Genomic DNA, 18,863 nt, shown 5'->3' on the forward strand with positions numbered 1-18,863 from the left:
GAAAGAGTAGGGATAGGAAGTAATTTGTTTACTATACTATGTGCTTTGTATAATTTTTACTTAATTATATCCATAAAACATAAAAAGAATGAACTACAGCCATTTACCTTAAATATATATTGATGTTTGCTATCCTCAGACCCAAAAGGGCTTTCAAAATATTCATTTGGCCCATGGGCCAGCCCAACCCAGCCTCAAGGGCTGGCATGATCCCATTTAATCACAATCCACCACAACAATTAGCTAATTATATTCAAAGAAGTAAGGAAAAAAAGAGACAAAACTAAAAGGGATGAAGTACTTGATTATTTGAACTTCAACTGGATACAGTAGAAAACAGATTACAAAGGAAAGTGTGTCTCATAAAATAGGATAGAGAAATTAGTAATAAATTCAGTTGTCGAAGAAAAATACAGCTTTTGCTAAAAGTTTACAACAAATTAAGACTAGGCCAGTTCGACTTCCGATGAAATTACCTCTGTTCTTGAGGAAGAATATAGGTAAGGCTTTGGAGGAATTTGCAGAAAGTCTAGGTTCCCTTCTAACATTTCCACAACTTTGCTCATCGATGGTCGACTTGAGGGATCAGTCTGTATGCACCACAAACTCGCCATCACCATCTTTCTTGCACATTCTTTCTCCTCTTCATTCATTATCCCAATTAATTGGAGCTCTTCATCTAGCTCAATTCGTCGATAGAGCCAATGTGGAAAGTAGATTTCACTCGTACGATCAACTCCAACATCAACATTTTTTCTTCCTCCTACCATCTCTAGGACCATCATTCCGTAGCTATAGACGTCAGACTTGTGAGAGACACCTCCCAAGCTTCTGCAAATAATTTCTGGAGCAATATAACCGATAGTCCCTCGTGCACCTAACATTGACACAATGCTTTCCTTTTTCATGCACAGTTTGGCTAGTCCAAAGTCAGAGATCTTAGGACAAAAATCTTCATCAAGTAGGATATTATGAGGCTTTATATCAAAATGCAAAATCCGAGTGTTACAACCACGGTGCAAGTACTCCAATCCTCGAGCAATGCCTAGTGTGATTTTGTACAGTATTGGCCAACCCAATTGGCGAACACTGTCAGATCTTTCCTCATAGATAAACTTTTCAAGAGATCCATTTGGCATGAACTCATATACGAGAGCTCTTTTGTGACCCTCAAAACAAAATCCCACAAGACTCACGATGTTAACATGCGATGTTCTGCTAATACTTGCCACCTCGTTAATGAAATCTTCACCACTGCCTTTTAGTTTATTCAGGATCTTCACTGCCACTTGACTCCCGTTACGCAAACTTCCTCTGTATACATTACCAAATCCTCCTTGGCCTAGTTTGCTTCTGAAGTGACTGGTGATTCTTTTGATGTCTGTCTAATTGTATCTGTTTAGAGCATATGATCCATAGTTCTTTAAGAATTCTTCAACTTTTTGGTGATCCTCAGCATTAGATTCCCAAAACCTGAGGCATTTGTACCACAAAATCTTCTCTCTGAAGCAGAAGAGTAAAACCAACAGTCCAACTGTAAACAAAACTGCACCTGTGGAAAGCAAAATGAAGTCATGCACCATCAGAGAGTATAAATTAAATTCAGTCTGGAAGTCCTATGAACTATTTGGGGAACAGTCTGTGTTTTGGACAATTCATATAGAAGATACGTACAGAGACAAGAAATACAAGTCGAAAGAGCAAAAGGGAAGCAATGGTATCTATGAAACTGCAGTGCCAGTTACAGAGAAGAAAAAAGAAGATGAGTTACCTGTCGCCACCATGAACCAGGTTGTTCGAAGATGAGTTAAATTTCTAACACCTGCAATACATTAAAAGCAAAACTTTAAAGATCTTTTAAATAAACCTCAATAGAGAACAGCAGAGCCAGAATTCTTTCCACGAAGTTGGTTGATACGATATTAAGTTTCAGTTGCTCATACCTTTGAAAAGAACTATATTCATGTTCACCACCAACCGAGCATTTCCCTCCTTTGTCAAGACACTCAAGACAATTTTTGGAAAGCTCCCAGTTTAGAAGTGCACTAGAAGTCAACAGTTCAAACAAGCCACCTGCATATGATTTTGATGGTGTAGGCAATGGAATTGGCAACTGTACAAGTGAACAGTGCTCTGGAAGTTTGCCACTTATCTTAGCACTAGTATTTCCTAATATTGTTTTATTGGGATGGTGATAGTAAACATTAAAACCTTCACACTCAGTATATCTATCAAAATCTTTGAAAAAGGAATCATTTGTCTTCTGGATGGTGTTGTCATGACTATGTTTGCATCTGTACAAGGTTAAGTTAGGAACAATTTGGAAAGAAATCAAAGGGGAATTTGGAAATGAGAAGAAGTTTCTGTTAAAAAACTTGCAACTTTTGTTAGCTAAGTACTCTTGAAGTTTAGGATCTGAAATAAGGAAAAAATCACCCTTCTTCACTAAAGCATCATAATTTTGTCCACCAAGTTCAATCTTAGATATGGTTTAGTATGACAATCAAACCTGCATAATCCACACTGAGGGTTGCTGGAATTTGTGAAAGTAAACTTCATAGCTCCAAGGCCTCCACACTCAAATTCATCGGCGCAGTTGGATTTTGAGTTACCTAGTACTTGATGTAGGCTAAAGATCACTAAACAACACAAAAACAAGAAAGCAGAAGCCATACCCTGTACTCTATATGGACCTAAAAAGCAAGAAAGCTGGAGCTATAGTTTCTTATGCAATATCAAACTTGTAATCTGGTTTTCTATGATGCTGATTTGGAACTTTTCCACAAAGACTGAGAAAAAAAGGAAACAAGCTTCAAGTGAGGGCCAGGATGGAAGACTTTTCCACTCTCCTTCCTCATTGACTTGAATTGTTGACTCTTAATCATCTATGAGATACTTCTTCTCCTTTTGTGTTAAGCATAATCTAATATAGAAAGACGGTGTCTTTACGAAGTAAAAGGTGCAGCATTTTGGCTCACATCATATATCTGTGAGAGAAAGGGAAGTTGGTAAGTATATCGGTTATGGTCATTTTCCTGTGAACTATAAAGGTATTTTAATTTAGGTTAAAAGCCAATTGAAAAAAATGCTCCTCCTCAATTTTTGCTTTGGTAGTTGATGCTGGATTTTTTTCATTGTTCTTGAACTTGCAAAATTTCTTCTTTTTTCCTTTTCTTCTTTTGATTTTGTTCTTCAAAAACACATGCGATGACATTGTATTGTGTACAAGTTTTTTTGAAAGTGCTTTAATCTAAACTTTTGTATGATTTGCAGAGAGATTGTAAGGGTTTTCTTCCATCACAACCTCACATATCACATATGTTTCAAAATATGGTTTTATTCTCACAGACCAAATTTGATAGTTTTTGTCTGTGAATTTTTTTGGGGCATTGAAAGAGAGACTACTGCTTGCCATTATTTTTATTTAAAAATTGGTTTAGAAATGCATGTCCGTTGAAAAAAAACACGGGTTGAAAAGGTTGCCCTTATGGATTAAAATTTGCTATAGCATACAAATATGAATTTTGTGTTTGCTATATGTGAAAGTTGCTCTTCTATGAAAGCGTGCATGTAATGAGTAATAAAATATAGCAATGACAAATTAATCTTAAAAAAACATGACAAGAAATAAAAATGAGGGACATATTTTAATGTTTAAAATTAATTCTTTTTAAGTAACCAACTACAAATTTCGAACTTTGCGTAGTAGTTAGCAAACTTCTAATAAAGTCATGAATGTCAAATTTGAGCTCAATAAAAATATAGATTCACGACAATAAAGAATTTAATATAAAATTAAACCAAAAAAGTCTAGTAAAGAAAAAACACAAAGATATACAATAAAAAGGAAAAATACAACATAAACATCCTTCATAAACCTTTAATCATAACAATATAGTCAAAAAATAATATACAAATCAATACATAATTTTTCTAGTTCTTGTCGACACCTTCTTTCATCACCAATATAAATTTAAGAGTCGTCTTCATAGAGTCAAACTAAAGTATGACTTAAATTAAATAATACAATGATTCACCATTTTAACTATAGAATGAAAAGAATAATAATCTTAGGTAGCCGTTGAAACTAAAAAAAATGAATTTGTATATATAAAAATTAAGGAATATCAAAAGGTATAGGCTATGAATATAAAATATATGAGAGTTATGAACATTAAATATATCAATTGAATGAGTAATTGTATATAAGATATGAAGATTAATATTTAGAGCAAATAAAAGAGAAAAGTATTACTTAAATACTAAATAAATTGACCAGATTTAATTGTTATAGATTGGCTCGTGTGTTCAAGTGTTACAGAAGAGATCGTAGACTCAACGAAATAATACCCATATGAGAAAGATAAAGTTAAAATGGATTGCTATGATTATTTGTATGCTCATTTTTCATCAGTCAAATTATTCAATGGAGGAGTAGAAAAGCCAACAAAGTGACAGTTATAATTTTCATTAAATGGAAAAGGAAACATAAAAATAATGAGGAAAAGTACTTAATGAGTCAAAAATACAAAAAATAAAAAAATATAATAATAAATAAAAATACCTATGATTTTTTTATTTAAAAAGCTTAACACCTCTCATTCTTATTACTTTTCAATTTTCAGATTAGACATACTTCAATAAAAAAAAAAAGGAGAAAATGCATAAGTACCCCCAATCTATGCCCAAAATTCCTGAGACACACCTAACCTTTAATAAGGTCCTATTACCCCCCGAACTTATTTTATAAATAATTTTCTACCCCTTTTCGGCCTACGTGACATTATCCTTGAAAAAATTGTCAACACACGTTGGGCCCACAAGATAGTGCCAAAACTAGACATTAAAGAGGACCCGTGCCTGTTCAAATACCATGTGAAAGTGTGTGACCATCTCATCTAAAAGCTTTAACTATTAAAGAGAACACACTTTTATTTACTTAGAATTCCCAACACTAGAATGTTATGCTGTCTTGATATAACATTCTTCTCAATGATCCCTTTTGTATTTTTTTCTTAGAGAAGAATCATGTAAACAATTCACATACTACTTTCTAATTGCTAATTTTATTTCAATGCAACGCTCAAGGATCGAGTCTTAGCAGATTTTGCTTTTTTTTCCATAAAGATGTAAAACAAAAAAACGAGTTTTCTTTCTTTATCCAAAATATAAAGTGATGGGAAAAAGAAATGAATGACAAGGAAATAGAAAAGGGATACAAGATAGCATGGTTTCTCAGACAATTACCCTATCACTCCCAAGAACGTCGAAAGGGATATTTGTTTCTCTTGTATATCATAATGCAGCTCCATTATCATAACATCTTACTTAGCTTGCAACAAGTTCAATCTGGTAAATAGCACAGATGAAAAGATCGGATATCGATGGACCCTTTGGGTCCTCACTACCTAGTCTGCAATTCACATAAGAACACCTTGATCAAACTTTTCTTCTTGAAAATATAACTCAGTAGAAAATTGAGAACAGTAAGTCAAGAATACTAAATTCCAGAAAGAGGGAGACAAGTCTAGGTGATACCCATTTTAACGGTCTCACAGTGGTCGAGGATATCAGTTATAGTCTCCTTATTTGGTCTTGGACAGACCTCATTTTATATGCTAACTTTTGGGGTTGAATTAGACCCCAGATCCATTTTCTTAACAATGATTAGGGACATGCCAACCACCATATATCTGTAGAAAGAGACCACAATTGGGCTAACCAATAAGGCAATACCATTCTCAAATTGTCTGGAAATTATCTTGTAACCAGACAATTACTGAACAGGTAAAATGAAAAGCTCTAATTAGGTCTCCTTATTGTGCTGACAATTATGGAATTCCGCTAGGCAAATCACTCTTCTTTTAGCATTAAATCATATATTACTAAAAGTGGGAACAAAAAAAATTAAAAGTTGAAATACCAAAATACCCCTATAAAGTTGAGTTACTACAATAATGCCATTAATATATTTAATAAGTTAAAAGTTATAATACCAAAATATCCCTATAAAGTTGAGTTACTACAACAATGCTAACACAGTGAAAGAAATATATATATATATATATATATATATATATTATTAATAATAAATTTTAGCTTAAATTGATAGACATTTTTACTCTTTTAAAAACTAAATTAGTTATACTTTTTTAATTTTTTTTATTTTTAAATAAAATATTTTCACTTTTCACCAGTTTACTCAACATAAAGTTTATCTTTTTATTAAAATAAATTTTCTAATTATTATAAAAATGAATGTCCTAATTATTGTAATTAAGAAGACTAAAGTTAGTCTCTTTGCCTACCATGCATGACTATTCATTTTCTTGCCTAATCATATCGTATTATAAATAATTTCTAATTATTATAAAAATGAATGTCTTAATTATTGTAATTAAGAAGACTAAACTTAGTCTCTTTGCCTACCATGCATGACTCTATTCATTTTCTTGCATAACCATATCATATTATTATTATTATTATTATTATTATTATTATTATTATTATTATTATTATTATTATTATTATTATTATTATTATTATTATTATTATTATTATTATTATTATTATTATTATTATTATTATTATTATTATTATTATTATTATTATTATTATTATTATTATTATTATTATTATTATTATTATTATTATTATTATTATTATTATTATTATTATTATTATTATTATTATTATTATTATTATTATTATTATTATTATTATTATTATTATTATTATTATTATTATTATTATTATTATTATTATTATTATTATTATTATTATTATTATTATTATTATTATTATTATTATTATTATTATTATTATTATTATTATTATTATTATTATTATTATTATTATTATTATTATTATTATTATTATTATTATTATTATTATTATTATTATTATTATTATTATTATTATTATTATTATTATTATTATTATTATTATTATTATTATTATTATTATTATTATTATTATTATTATTATTATTATTATTATTATTATTATTATTATTATTATTATTATTATTATTATTATTATTATTATTATTATTATTATTATTATTATTATTATTATTATTATTATTATTATTATTATTATTATTATTATTATTATTATTATTATTATTATTATTATTATTATTATTATTATTATTATTATTATTATTATTATTATTATTATTATTATTATTATTATTATTATTATTATTATTATTATTATTATTATTATTATTATTATTATTATTATTATTATTATTATTATTATTATTATTATTATTATTATTATTATTATTATTATTATTATTATTATTATTATTATTATTATTATTATTATTATTATTATTATTATTATTATTATTATTATTATTATTATTATTATTATTATGAAAACTATAAAGAAGATGTAAGTCAAAAATTGAATAATAAAAATAAAAATAAATATATTAATAGAGAATTGTAAGATATTTTTGCCTTTTTAAAAACTAAATTAATTACATTTTTAACCTTTTCATTAATATTAATTTTCCGACCAATGTACATGCCCTTACTTAAAAAAATTGAAAATCTCATTAATTTGATTGTAATTAGTTCTATTTTTTTTTCTCCTTTATTTATTATTTTTTCCTTTATTTTTTTAGATATTCACTTTCATAATTCATATCTAATTAATTACTTATTGCTACTTTTAATTAATATCCATTATATTCTCATGTTTTTCATATTCATAACCTTCAAATATTTACTTTATAACTTTAAGATATCCTTTGATATTCCTCCATTTTTATCTATATAGATTCATCTTTTTTATTTCAAAAGACCTCTATTCAAGGTTAACTTTTTTCATTCTATAGTTAAAATAATGAAGCACTTATGTCATTATTGTGCTATTTGATTCATGCATTGATTTGACTCGATGTAGAGGCCTCTTGAATTATTATCGGTTATGGGATAAGGTGTCAACAAGAATTCGAAAAATTATGTATTCAATTATTTATTTTGTCCATCTATATTATTATGATAAAAAATTTAAGAATGATGTGTATTGTATTTTCTATTCTTCTCTATTTATTTTTGTATTTTATCTCTATTAGACCTCTTTAATTTGATTTTTTATGAATTTCTAATTGTAGCAAGTCTGTCTTTTTATATGGGCTGGAATTAGTCATTTGTGACTTTATTGGAACTGTGTTAACTACTTAACAATGTTTAAAATTTACAGTTGGATACTTAAAATACGTCACTCATTTGGTGTTTCTTATCAAACTTTTAAAGATTAATTTGTAATTGTTGCATTTGATTACTTATTATACATGTATTTTTATAGAATCTTAATCATTCTAACAAATCTATAATACTATAAGTAGAAACAAAAAAAGTTAAAAGTTGAATTGCGGTTTTTCCCCTACTATTAATTAGAAGAATGTTAGGCAAAAGTTAGATTACCGTTTTACCCCTACATTAAATTTAAATGTTATAAGCTATTAATAAATTAAATATTAAATAATTATTATATCATATTATTATATTATTATACTAATGCTAATCAGTATATACCTGCTTGTTTGTTTTAACCGTATTTTATTTTTGATTTTCTTCCTAATCTAAATTACTCTCCCATTACCTATAAATGTTCACTTATTGCTATAGTAATTATATTAAAGAAGGAGAATGAAGAGTTGCACGGTATTAATTACGACAGAAATGTTCACTTATTGCTTCAACAATAATAATGATGAATAAGGAGAACGAAGAGTTGGGGTAATTTACTATCAGAGTCAATATTATATTTCTGTAGCAAAAGGTCACCCGATGGTTATATAGCAAAAATGCATGATTATTAAACAAACTTTTCATTTCACTCTAAATACATTAGTTGATCACTTATCACTTTCATTATATTCTTTTTTTTTACAGGAGAAAAATGTATGTGTACATTCTAAAACTTCATACGGAGCTTGCAATGTGATGGGAATGAATGTTGAAAATCTTTGCAGAGGTTGAAATTTATCTTTTCACAAAGTTGGCCTTCTAACAAGCATAGTAAGTAACTAATACATTTTCATGTTTTGAAAACTTCTCTTTTAATATTTTATTTTTAGGCAATTATTGAAGGAATTCAGCGCGTTTTCATTGATTTACATACTTTGGGTAAGTGAGATGAAAACTCTCTTCTTCATTTCTTTGTCATTTGACTTAATTATGTTATGTAAGTTGATCATCGAAAAGATGCTACATTTATCTTTCTGTCGTTAATTTTATTCCCCTTATTTTATAAGAGCTTAGTTTTTCCCGTTTCATATCATACCTAGGCCCTAGCTAGCTACAATCTTTGGAAGAAAATTATTACAGATAATAATGATGGTCATATCTAAGTATTATGTTGATTACCTAATTTTTTATTGCATTCAACTAAGTACCGGCTCAAAGTAGACAAAAAAGTCATCCACGTTAGTGACGTTTAGGTGCACTTCTTAAATTTAGAGCAAGAGTTCATTGATATGTCACATATCATCAGATGCTATATTATCTTAATTAGTTTTACATAATTCAACATATCTTTTTTTCCAAACAAATAACTAAAAGCTAAATGAAAAGAATTAGTTGTCACCCTTATATTTGTACAGCGAAACATATATTTAGATATTTTAGTCTACAAGATTATATTTGAAATCCTTCTTATCATTTATTTTTGGATGCAAAAGTAAGCTTTATATAGAAACATATTAATCAATACAAGCTTTATCGTATTTATAAAAATATAATGTGATAAATATTTATATAAACATGAGATTAGACTTACATAAATTTTAGATCGTAATAGAAGACAAACGTGCAGCGCACGTTCCCAGGACTAGTCATAAAGAAAAACATGAATGTATAGCTTCCTACATTCAAGGACATCTAAACACATCAGAAACCGAACCTGTAACAATACCAGTTTTTGCTACAATTACATAACAAAATGTGACTACAGTGATATTAGCTGAGATATGAACACATAAAGACTAGGCCAGCTCCAGTACTGATGAATCTATATCTGTTCTTGAGGGAGAATAAAGATAAGGCTTGGAAGGCATTTGCAGAGAGTTTAGTTTCCCTTCTAACATTTCCACAACCTTGCTCATCGATGGTTGACTTGAGGGATCAGTCTGTATGCACCATAAACTCGCCATCACCATCTTTCTTGCACATTCTTTCTCTTCTTCATTCATTGTTCCGATTAATTGAAGCTCTTCGTCTAGCTCAATTCGTCGATAGAGCCAATGTGGAAAGTAGATTTCACTCGTACGATCAACTCCAACATCAACATTTTTTCTTCCTCCAACCTTCTCTAGGACCATCATTCCATAGCTATAGACACCAGACTTGTGCGACACACCTCCCAAATTTCTGCAAACAATTTCTGGAGCAATATAGCCTATAGTCCCTCGTGGACCTAACATCGACACGATACTCTCCTCTTTCATGCACAGTTTGGCAAGACCAAAATCAGAGATCTTAGGACAAAAATTTTCATCAAAAAGGATATTATGAGGCTTTATATCAAAATGCAAAATACGAGTGGTACAACCACGATGCAAGTACTCCAATCCTCGAGCAATGCCTAGTGCTATTTTGTACAGTATTGGCCAACCCAATTGGCGAACACTGTCGGATATTTCCTCGTATATAAATTTTTCAAGAGATCCATTTGGCATAAATTCATATACGAGAGCCCTTTTACATCCCTCAAAACAAAATCCCACAAGGCACATGACGTTAACATGTGAGGTCTTGCTAATACTTGCTACCTCGTTAATGAATTCTTCACCACTGCCTTTTAGTTTCTTCAGGACCTTCACAGCCACATGACTTCCATTATGCAGACATCCTTTGTATACAGAACCATATCCTCCTTGACCAAGTTTATTTTTGAAGCCACTGGTGATTCTTTTGACTTCTAAATAGTTGTATCTCTTTGGAGCACATGACCCATAGTTCTTTAAAAATGCTTCAATATTTTGGTGATCCTGAGCATTAGATTCCCAAAACCTGATGTATTTGTACCCCAAAAATCTTCTCTCTAAAGCAGAAGAGTAAAACCAACAGTCCAACTGTAAACAAAACTGCACCTGTGGAAAGCAAAAGTGAAGTCATGCACCATCAGAGAATATAAATCAAACATCGACAGGAGAAAGAATGTCCTCTCAACTCCACTGTCGGTTCGTTGTGTAATCCAAAGTACTTGTCTCTCCAATTTTTGAGATTTTAACCACAATGAAGAAGAAAGAACCCTGCAGCTAATGAATATTAATTACCTGCTCCCAGAGCCAGTCCCCACTTGCTTCTAGTCATTTTTGTATCTAAAAGAAGAGGACAAACACTATGAAATATTATCAATATTTGATACGAAAACGAGAAAGGACTTTATGAAATATGCACTAGACCTTGAGCATGTGGATTATTTTCTTGATGACTTTGAGCTTGTGGATTATTTGGATATGTACAGTGAAATTTGTTGGTTATATCAGTCTGGCATTGACCTCTGCCATAGTGACATTGGTTACAGTCCTCAGACAGCTTCCATTCTACTGCAAAAGTGGCGCTTAACATATTGAACAAACCACCATCATCTGATCTCGAGTGGACTGGCAATCTGATAAGTGAACAGTTGGCAGGAAGATTGCCTGCTCAAACGTCTTCGTCTTCACCTTGGCGAAGATTGTAGTATATGCTGAAGTCTTTACAGACACTGTACATTTTATAACCAGCAAAATAATCGTTCCTCTTCTGGGTAATTTTTGAGATGTTACTACTAGTGATGTTGCATTTGAAGAAGTTGAGACTATTCATGATTTTGAAAGAAACAGAAGGAGAGTTTGATAGGGTGAAATTTTCGTTAAAGTTTGGCACTTGTGTTGCATCAACATGGTTTGAAACTTGGGGTCCCCGAACTCAACTATATAACTATACAACATGTCTAAAGCATAATACCAATCTCCACCAGAAAGTAGTTGGATTCTTGGAACTGGTTTAGCATCACAACCAGATAAGAACATTATTCCACAGTCAGGTTGTGTGGTAAGAGAGAAAGGAAAGCTCAGGTCAGTAAGATTTCCACATGAAAAGGACTTTGGACAAGTTGAATCACTTCTTCCCTTTGTCTGAACTAAGTAACTGATCAGAAGAAAGCATATAAAAGAAGTGAAAGTCATATTAAATCCTCCAACTGATCAAGCAAAAGTCACTTCCTATCTCAAGAAGAGGAAAAAATATGAATTCAGTTGTTCACTGCACTTGCATTTAATAGCATAGTGAATGTGGAAAAAACATATAATAAGGGCTGTGAGGAAATCTTCAAAGCACCTTATTGTCAACAGAAAGACTTGAAAGTCATGTAGCAATAACTAGACTACATTTTCAAGCATAGTGAAAGAAAATGACTTGATATGTATCCAGGATGCACTTCATTTTAAGATATCCTCTCAGACCCAAAAGGGCTTTCAAAATATTCATTTGGCCCATGGGCCAGCCTCGGTCATGTCTCAAGGGCCGGTTGGCTTTCTTGGGCTGGGCTAAAAGGCCTCGGTCTTTTCAATGGACTCAAATAAAATTTAGTTCAGCCCTTACTCTTAAATAAAGGGCTAGGCACCAAACCATGATAGCATAACTTCATCAGCTAACAGATGAAACAAGCTACTATCATTTGATTTATCTGCTGAATTTGCTGTCAAAGGACAGCTACTAGGAAGAGCATATCCTGGATAATAATTGACTGGTATGTTATAGTATAGTATGAAACTATCACATGTTAGAGTGAGTCCCAAATTGGTTGGGGAATGGACATGTGGTGTCCTTATATGGACTTGGACAATCCTCCCCTCATGAGCTAGCTTTTGGGGTTGAGTTAGGCCATTTACCATATCTTTACATGGTATCAGAGTCTAGTCCTGGGTGTGAAGGGGGTGTCAGAGTGGGTAAAAGTCCCACATTGGTTGAGAAATTTTTATCAAAAATCTGGCAACTTCGATTCTTCAAGAATGTTTCAAGAACAGGTCCTTAAGGTTGACAAAAACATGCTGAAACCTTTTTGTACAAAGAAACATCAATATCTTGTTTTAATAAAGATGTAAATATAGTTTTCTTTCTTAACCCAAACTAAGATCCAAAATTTGAATCTTACTTAGCTTGCAACAGTCTAACGGTCTTACCAAGATCCAAACTGCTAAATAGCACAGATGAAGAGATCGGATATCCATTTTAACGGTCTCACAGTGGTCAAGGGTATTGGTTCTAGTCTCCTTATTTGATCTTGGAAAGATCTCATCACATATGCTAATTTTTGGGGTTGAATTATGTTGTAGATCCCAATTGGGCTAACCAATAAGGTAATCCCATTATCAAATTGTCTGGAAATTATCTATTGCCAGACATATGCTGAACAGGTAAAATGAAAAGCACTAATCAGGTTTGCTTATTATGCTGACATTCCTCTAGGCAAATCACTCTTCATTTAGCATTTACTGATTAAGAAAAGCATGAATTTACAGCTTCTTACATTCAAGGACATCTAAACACATCAGAAACCGAACCTGTAACAGTACCAGTTTTTGCTACAATTCCATAACAAAATGTGACTACAGTGATATTAGCTGAGAAATGAACACATAAAGGCTAGGCCAGTTCTACTACTGATGAATCTACCTCTGTTCTTGAGGGAGAATAAAGATAAGGCTTGGGAGGCATTTGCAAAGAGTCTAGTTTCCCTTCTAACATTTCCACAATCTTGCTCATAGATGGTCGATTTGAGGGATCAGTCTGTATGCACCATAAACTCACCATCACCATCTTTCTTGCACATTCTTTCTCCTCTTCATTCATTATCCCGATTAGTTGAAGCTCTTCATCCAGTTCAATTCGTTGATAGAGCCAATGTGGAAAGTAGATTTCACTCGTGCGATCAACTCCAACATCAACATTTTTTCTTCCTCCAACCATCTCTAGGACCATCATTCCATAGCTATAGACGTCAGACTTGTGAGAGACACCTCCCAAGTTTCTACAAACAATTTCTGGAGCAATATAGCCGATAGTTCCTCGTGGACCTAACATTGACACGATACTCTCCTGTTTCATGCACAGTTTGGCAAGACCAAAGTCAGAGATCTTCGGACAAAAATCTTCATCAAGCAGGATATTATGAGGCTTTATATCAAAATGCAAAATCCGAGTGGTACAACCACGATGCAAGTACTCCAATCCTCGAGCAATGCCTAGTGCAATTTTGTACAGTATTGGCCAACCCAATCGACGAACACTGTCGGATCTTTCCTCATAGATAAATTTTTCAAGAGATCCATTTGGCATGAACTCATATACGAGAGCTCTTTTGTGACCCTCAAAACAAAATCCCACAAGGCTCACGATGTTAACATGCGATGTTCTGCTAATACTTGCTACCTCATTAATGAAATCTTCACCACTGCCTTTTACTTTATTCAGGACCTTCACTGCCACTTGACTCCCGTTACACAAACTTCCTCTGTATACATTACCAAATCCTCCTTGGCCTAGTTTGCTTCTGAAGTGACCGGTGATTCTTTTGATGTCTGTATAATTCTATCTGTTTGGAGCGTATGAACCATAGTTCTTTAAGAATGCTTCAACTTTTTGGTGATCCTCAGCATTAGATTCCGAAAACCTGAGGCACTTGTACCGCATAATCTTTTCTCTGAAGTAGAAAAGTAGAATCAACAGTCCAACAGTTAATAAACCTGTACCTGTTGAAAAAAATGAAGTTATGCACCATCAGAGAATATAAATAGAACTAATTCTGAATGTCTTATGCACTATCAGGGAAGTAGTTTGCCTTTGGGACTATGCAAATAGTAGATATGTACAAAAAAATGCAGTCAGATATCTGTACGTTGTGTAATCTTAAGTACTTGCCTCTCCAGTTTTTTGAGATTTTACCACAATGAAGAAGAAAATCTAAAATGATATGCATGGAAATTCTGAAATAAGAACAAACTGTGCAGTTAATGTATTCAACTACCTGCTCCCAGAGTCAGTCCGAACTTTCTTCTAGTCGTTATTGCATCTAAAAAAAGAGGAAAAATACTATGAAATATTATCAATATTTGATACGAAAATGAGAAAGGACTTTATGAAATATGCACTAGACCTTGAGCATGTGGATTATTTTCTTGATGACCTTGAGCTTGTGGATTATTTGGATATGTACAATGAAATTTGTTGGCTATATCAGTCCGACATTGACCTCTGCCATAGTGACATCGGTAACAGCCCTCAGACAGTTTATATTCTACTAGAAAAGCGGGGCTTAACATATTGAACAAACCAACATCATCTGAAATCGAGCGGATTGGCAATCTGATAAGTGAACAGTTGGCAGGAAGATTGCCTGCTCGAACGTCTTCATCATCATCATCTCCAGGAAGCTTGTAGTATATGCTAAAACCTTTACAGCCATTGTACATTTTATAACCAGCAAAATGATCATTATTCTTCTGGGTAATGTTTGGGGTGCTCTTACTAGTGCTGTTGCATTTGAAGAAGTTGACAAAATTCATTGGGACGATTTCAAAAGAAATAGAAGGAGAGTTTGGTAAGAAGAAATAAGAGTTTGGAAGGGAGAAATTTTTGTTAAAAGCCTGGCACTTGTGTTGCATCAACTCGGCATGAAGCTTGGGGTCCCCCAGCTCAACTGTATAATTAAACGGATTTCCTAAAGCATAGTACCAATCTCCTTCAGGGAACAGTTGTATTCTTGGAAATGGTTTAGTATCACAACCAGATAAGAACATTATTCCACAGTCGGGTTGTGTCGAAAGAGAGAAAGGAAAGCTCAGGTCAGTAAGATTTCCACATGAAAAGGACTTTGGACAAGTTGAATCATTTCTGCCCTTTGTCTGAACTAAGTAACTGATCAGAAGAAAACTTATAAAAGAAGTGAAAGTCATCAGATCCTCCCACTGTTCAAGAAGAGGAAAAATTATGAATTCAGTTGTTCACTGCACTTGCATTTAATAGCACAGTGGATGTGGAAAACTTATATTAAGGGTTGTGACTTCAAAGACTTGAAGTCATCTTGCAATAACTAGACTACATTTTCAAGCCTAGTGAAAGAAAATGACTTGATATGTCTGGGATGACTTCATTTTAAGGTAACCTATTAACCTATATCAATATGAGTCCACCACACACCACAGGACTAGGTCCTTGTCACACTTTGAAGCAGTAAAAGCTAAAATACAGAACAAAATAACACGGATGTTTACATGGAAACCTCTTTGCTCAAGGAGGAAAACCACGACCTGCTCTTCACTATCTTCAAGCAACAAGTGAATACAGACTCCAATAGTCATACGAGGATCAAACTCTTATATTCTATACAAAATCCTATAACTTCATTAATAAGTCTAAGTAGCAGAAGTAGGTTTCTAGGGATGTAATCCCTACTACCTGTAACTTACAGAATGAGCCAAAGCAATAGCTCTATTGCCCACTATATCAACTAACTCTAGTCTAAGTTGTTCGGACTCTTCACTTTTGGTGCCGCACCCGTGTCGACACGATATGGGTGTGGGTGTGGGATCCGTGTCCAATTTGGTCAACCAATTTTGGGTACTTTGACCAAAATCGATGGGGAAAGTCCGGACAGTTTTAATGATTTCTGTAATCAATACAAAAGCTAAGGTGAAATTGAAGAATATTGAATACCTTTTATATAGAAATTTCTATGTCACTCCTTTTCCTTTAATCTCATTCCAAGATTCTCCTCATAATATCTCATAATTTAGGTTTTATAACTCTATTTTTAGATATTTTATTTATTTTTAGGCGAATCTCCGCACCCATATCCATACATGGATCCATATCCCCGAATCTTAAAAATTTGATCATGAAGGATCCAACCTCTAGATCTGCACCCGTATCGGACACCCGAGTCTGAGCAACTTAGACTCTAGTTAATATAGACTTCAATCACAAACTACACAGTTAACTCTAACTAATCTCATTGTTAGGTGGAATGATAAAGACAGTCTATTCCTTTATAGATTAGGAACGGATCTTACAAGTTGAAACACACAAGACACAAACTCTTGATCAACAACTAAAGACACACTTGATAACTCTATAAGGTCTCTTGCAGTTCTTGAAAGCTTGTGTTCTTCTTGAGAGAGACAAAAGGCACTTTTTGCTTGATGTATTTTGGTTGTAAGAACTGGTAGTTTCATGTCAACAAAGGTATATTATCCTCTGAACGAAACAACATAGTTTCCTCCCATTGACTGAGAGCTCTGTCCTCTTTTCCCGTGCTCACCAACCGTACCAGTGTTGGCAGCTTTACAGCTGTTGCCCATTTGTCCAGGAACATACGCAACTCATGGGACCAGGTGCCATTATTTGTTAGGATCATCAAAACAACAAAGTTACATAACCCCTCAGTCTCAAAATATTCATTTGGCCCATGGGACAGCCCAACCCAGCCTCGGTCAAGCTCAAAGGGCTGGCTTGATCCCATTTAATCACAATCCACCTCAACGATAAGCTAATCAGACTCAATGAAGTAAGGAAAAAAAGAGACAGCTAAAAGGTATGAAGAAAGTACTTGAATATATGAACATCAACTGGATACAGTACCAAAAAAATAAGAAAGGAAAGTATGTCTCATAAAATAGGATAGAGGGAGTAACGCATTCAGTTGTTGAAGAAAAATACAGCTTTTGCTAAAAGTTAACAACAAAATAAGACTAGGCCAGTTCTACCTCTGTTCTTGAGGGAGAATATAGGTAAGGCTTGGGAGGCATTTGCAAAGAGTCTAGTTTCCCTTCTAACATTTCCACAACCTTGCTCATCGATGGTCGATTTGAGGGATCAGTCTGTATGCACCATAAACTCACCATCACCATCTTTCTTGCACATTCTTTCTCCTCTTCATTCATTATCCCGATTAATTGAAGCTCTTCATCTAGTTCTATCCGTTGATAGAGCCAATGAGGAAAGTAGATTTCACTCGTGCGATCAACTCCTACATCAAAATTTTTTCTTCCTCCAACCATCTCTAGGACCATCATTCCATAGCTATAGACGTCAGACTTGTGAGAGACACCTCCCAAGTTTCTGCAAACAACTTCCGGAGCAATATAGCCTATTGTACCTCGTGGGCCTAGCATTGACACGATACTCTCCTTTTTTATGCATAGTTTGGCAAGACCAAAGTCGGAGATCTTTGGACAAAAATCCTCATCCAGTAGGATATTATGAGGCTTTATATCAAAATGCAAAATCCGAGTGGTACAACCACGATGCAAGTACTCCAATCCTCGAGCAATGCCTAATGCAATTTTGTACAATATTGGCCAGCCTAATTGGCGAACCCCGTTAGATCTTTCCTCATAGATAAACTTTTCAAGAGACCCATTTGGCATGAACTCATATAAAAGAGCTCTTTTGTGACCCTCAAAACAAAATCCCACAAGGCTCACTATGTTAACATGTGATGTCCTGCTAATACTTGCTACCTCATTAATGAAATCTTCACCATTGCCTTTTAGTTCATTCAGGACCTTCACTGCCACTTGACTCTCGTTACGCAAACTTCCTCTGTATACATTACCAAATCCTCCTTGGCCTAGTTTGTTTTTGAAGCGACTGGTAATTCGTTTGATGTCTGCGTAGTTGTATCTTTTTGGAGCATATGACCCAGAGTTCTTCAGAAATGCTTCAATATTTCGGTGATCCTCAGCTCTAGATTCCCAAAACCTGAGATTGTTGTGCCAGAAAATCTTTTTTCTCAAGCAGAAGAGCAAAATCACGACTCCGATGCAAGAGAAAACTGCAAATGTGGGGGAAAAA

General features: G+C 33.0%; 3 protein-coding genes and 3 pseudogenes across 3 annotated transcripts in view; all 6 read right to left on the reverse strand.

The window, feature by feature from the left end:
* The window catches only part of LOC102578289 (probable receptor-like protein kinase At1g67000), an 8,071-nt gene extending 7,519 nt beyond the window's left edge, over positions 1–552 (reverse strand). The window contains exon 1 of the mRNA XM_015307262.1: positions 477–552. The gene's annotated coding sequence lies outside the window, so the exon portion shown is untranslated. The remainder of the gene's footprint in view (positions 1–476) is intronic.
* The window catches only part of LOC102606282 (probable serine/threonine-protein kinase At1g18390), a 27,296-nt gene extending 12,216 nt beyond the window's left edge, over positions 1–15,080 (reverse strand). Inside the window, exon 1 of the mRNA XM_015307228.1 lies at positions 15,037–15,080. The gene's annotated coding sequence lies outside the window, so the exon portion shown is untranslated. The remainder of the gene's footprint in view (positions 1–15,036) is intronic.
* LOC102578616 (probable receptor-like protein kinase At5g39020) lies at positions 299–1,921 on the reverse strand (annotated as a pseudogene).
* LOC102578953 (probable receptor-like protein kinase At1g67000) overlaps positions 9,888–18,863 on the reverse strand; it is a 12,256-nt gene continuing 3,280 nt past the window's right edge. The window contains exon 4 of the mRNA XM_006344246.2: positions 9,888–10,327. Coding sequence (XP_006344308.2) covers positions 10,007–10,327 — 321 coding nt within the window. The 3' untranslated portion in view covers positions 9,888–10,006. The remainder of the gene's footprint in view (positions 10,328–18,863) is intronic.
* LOC107060020 (uncharacterized) lies at positions 11,056–12,275 on the reverse strand (annotated as a pseudogene).
* Positions 13,533–16,167, reverse strand: LOC102602241 (probable receptor-like protein kinase At5g39030; annotated as a pseudogene).

The sequence above is a fragment of the Solanum tuberosum genome, unplaced genomic scaffold (assembly GCF_000226075.1).
Source record: "Solanum tuberosum cultivar DM 1-3 516 R44 unplaced genomic scaffold, SolTub_3.0 scf00051, whole genome shotgun sequence".
NCBI lineage: Eukaryota > Viridiplantae > Streptophyta > Magnoliopsida > Solanales > Solanaceae > Solanum > Solanum tuberosum.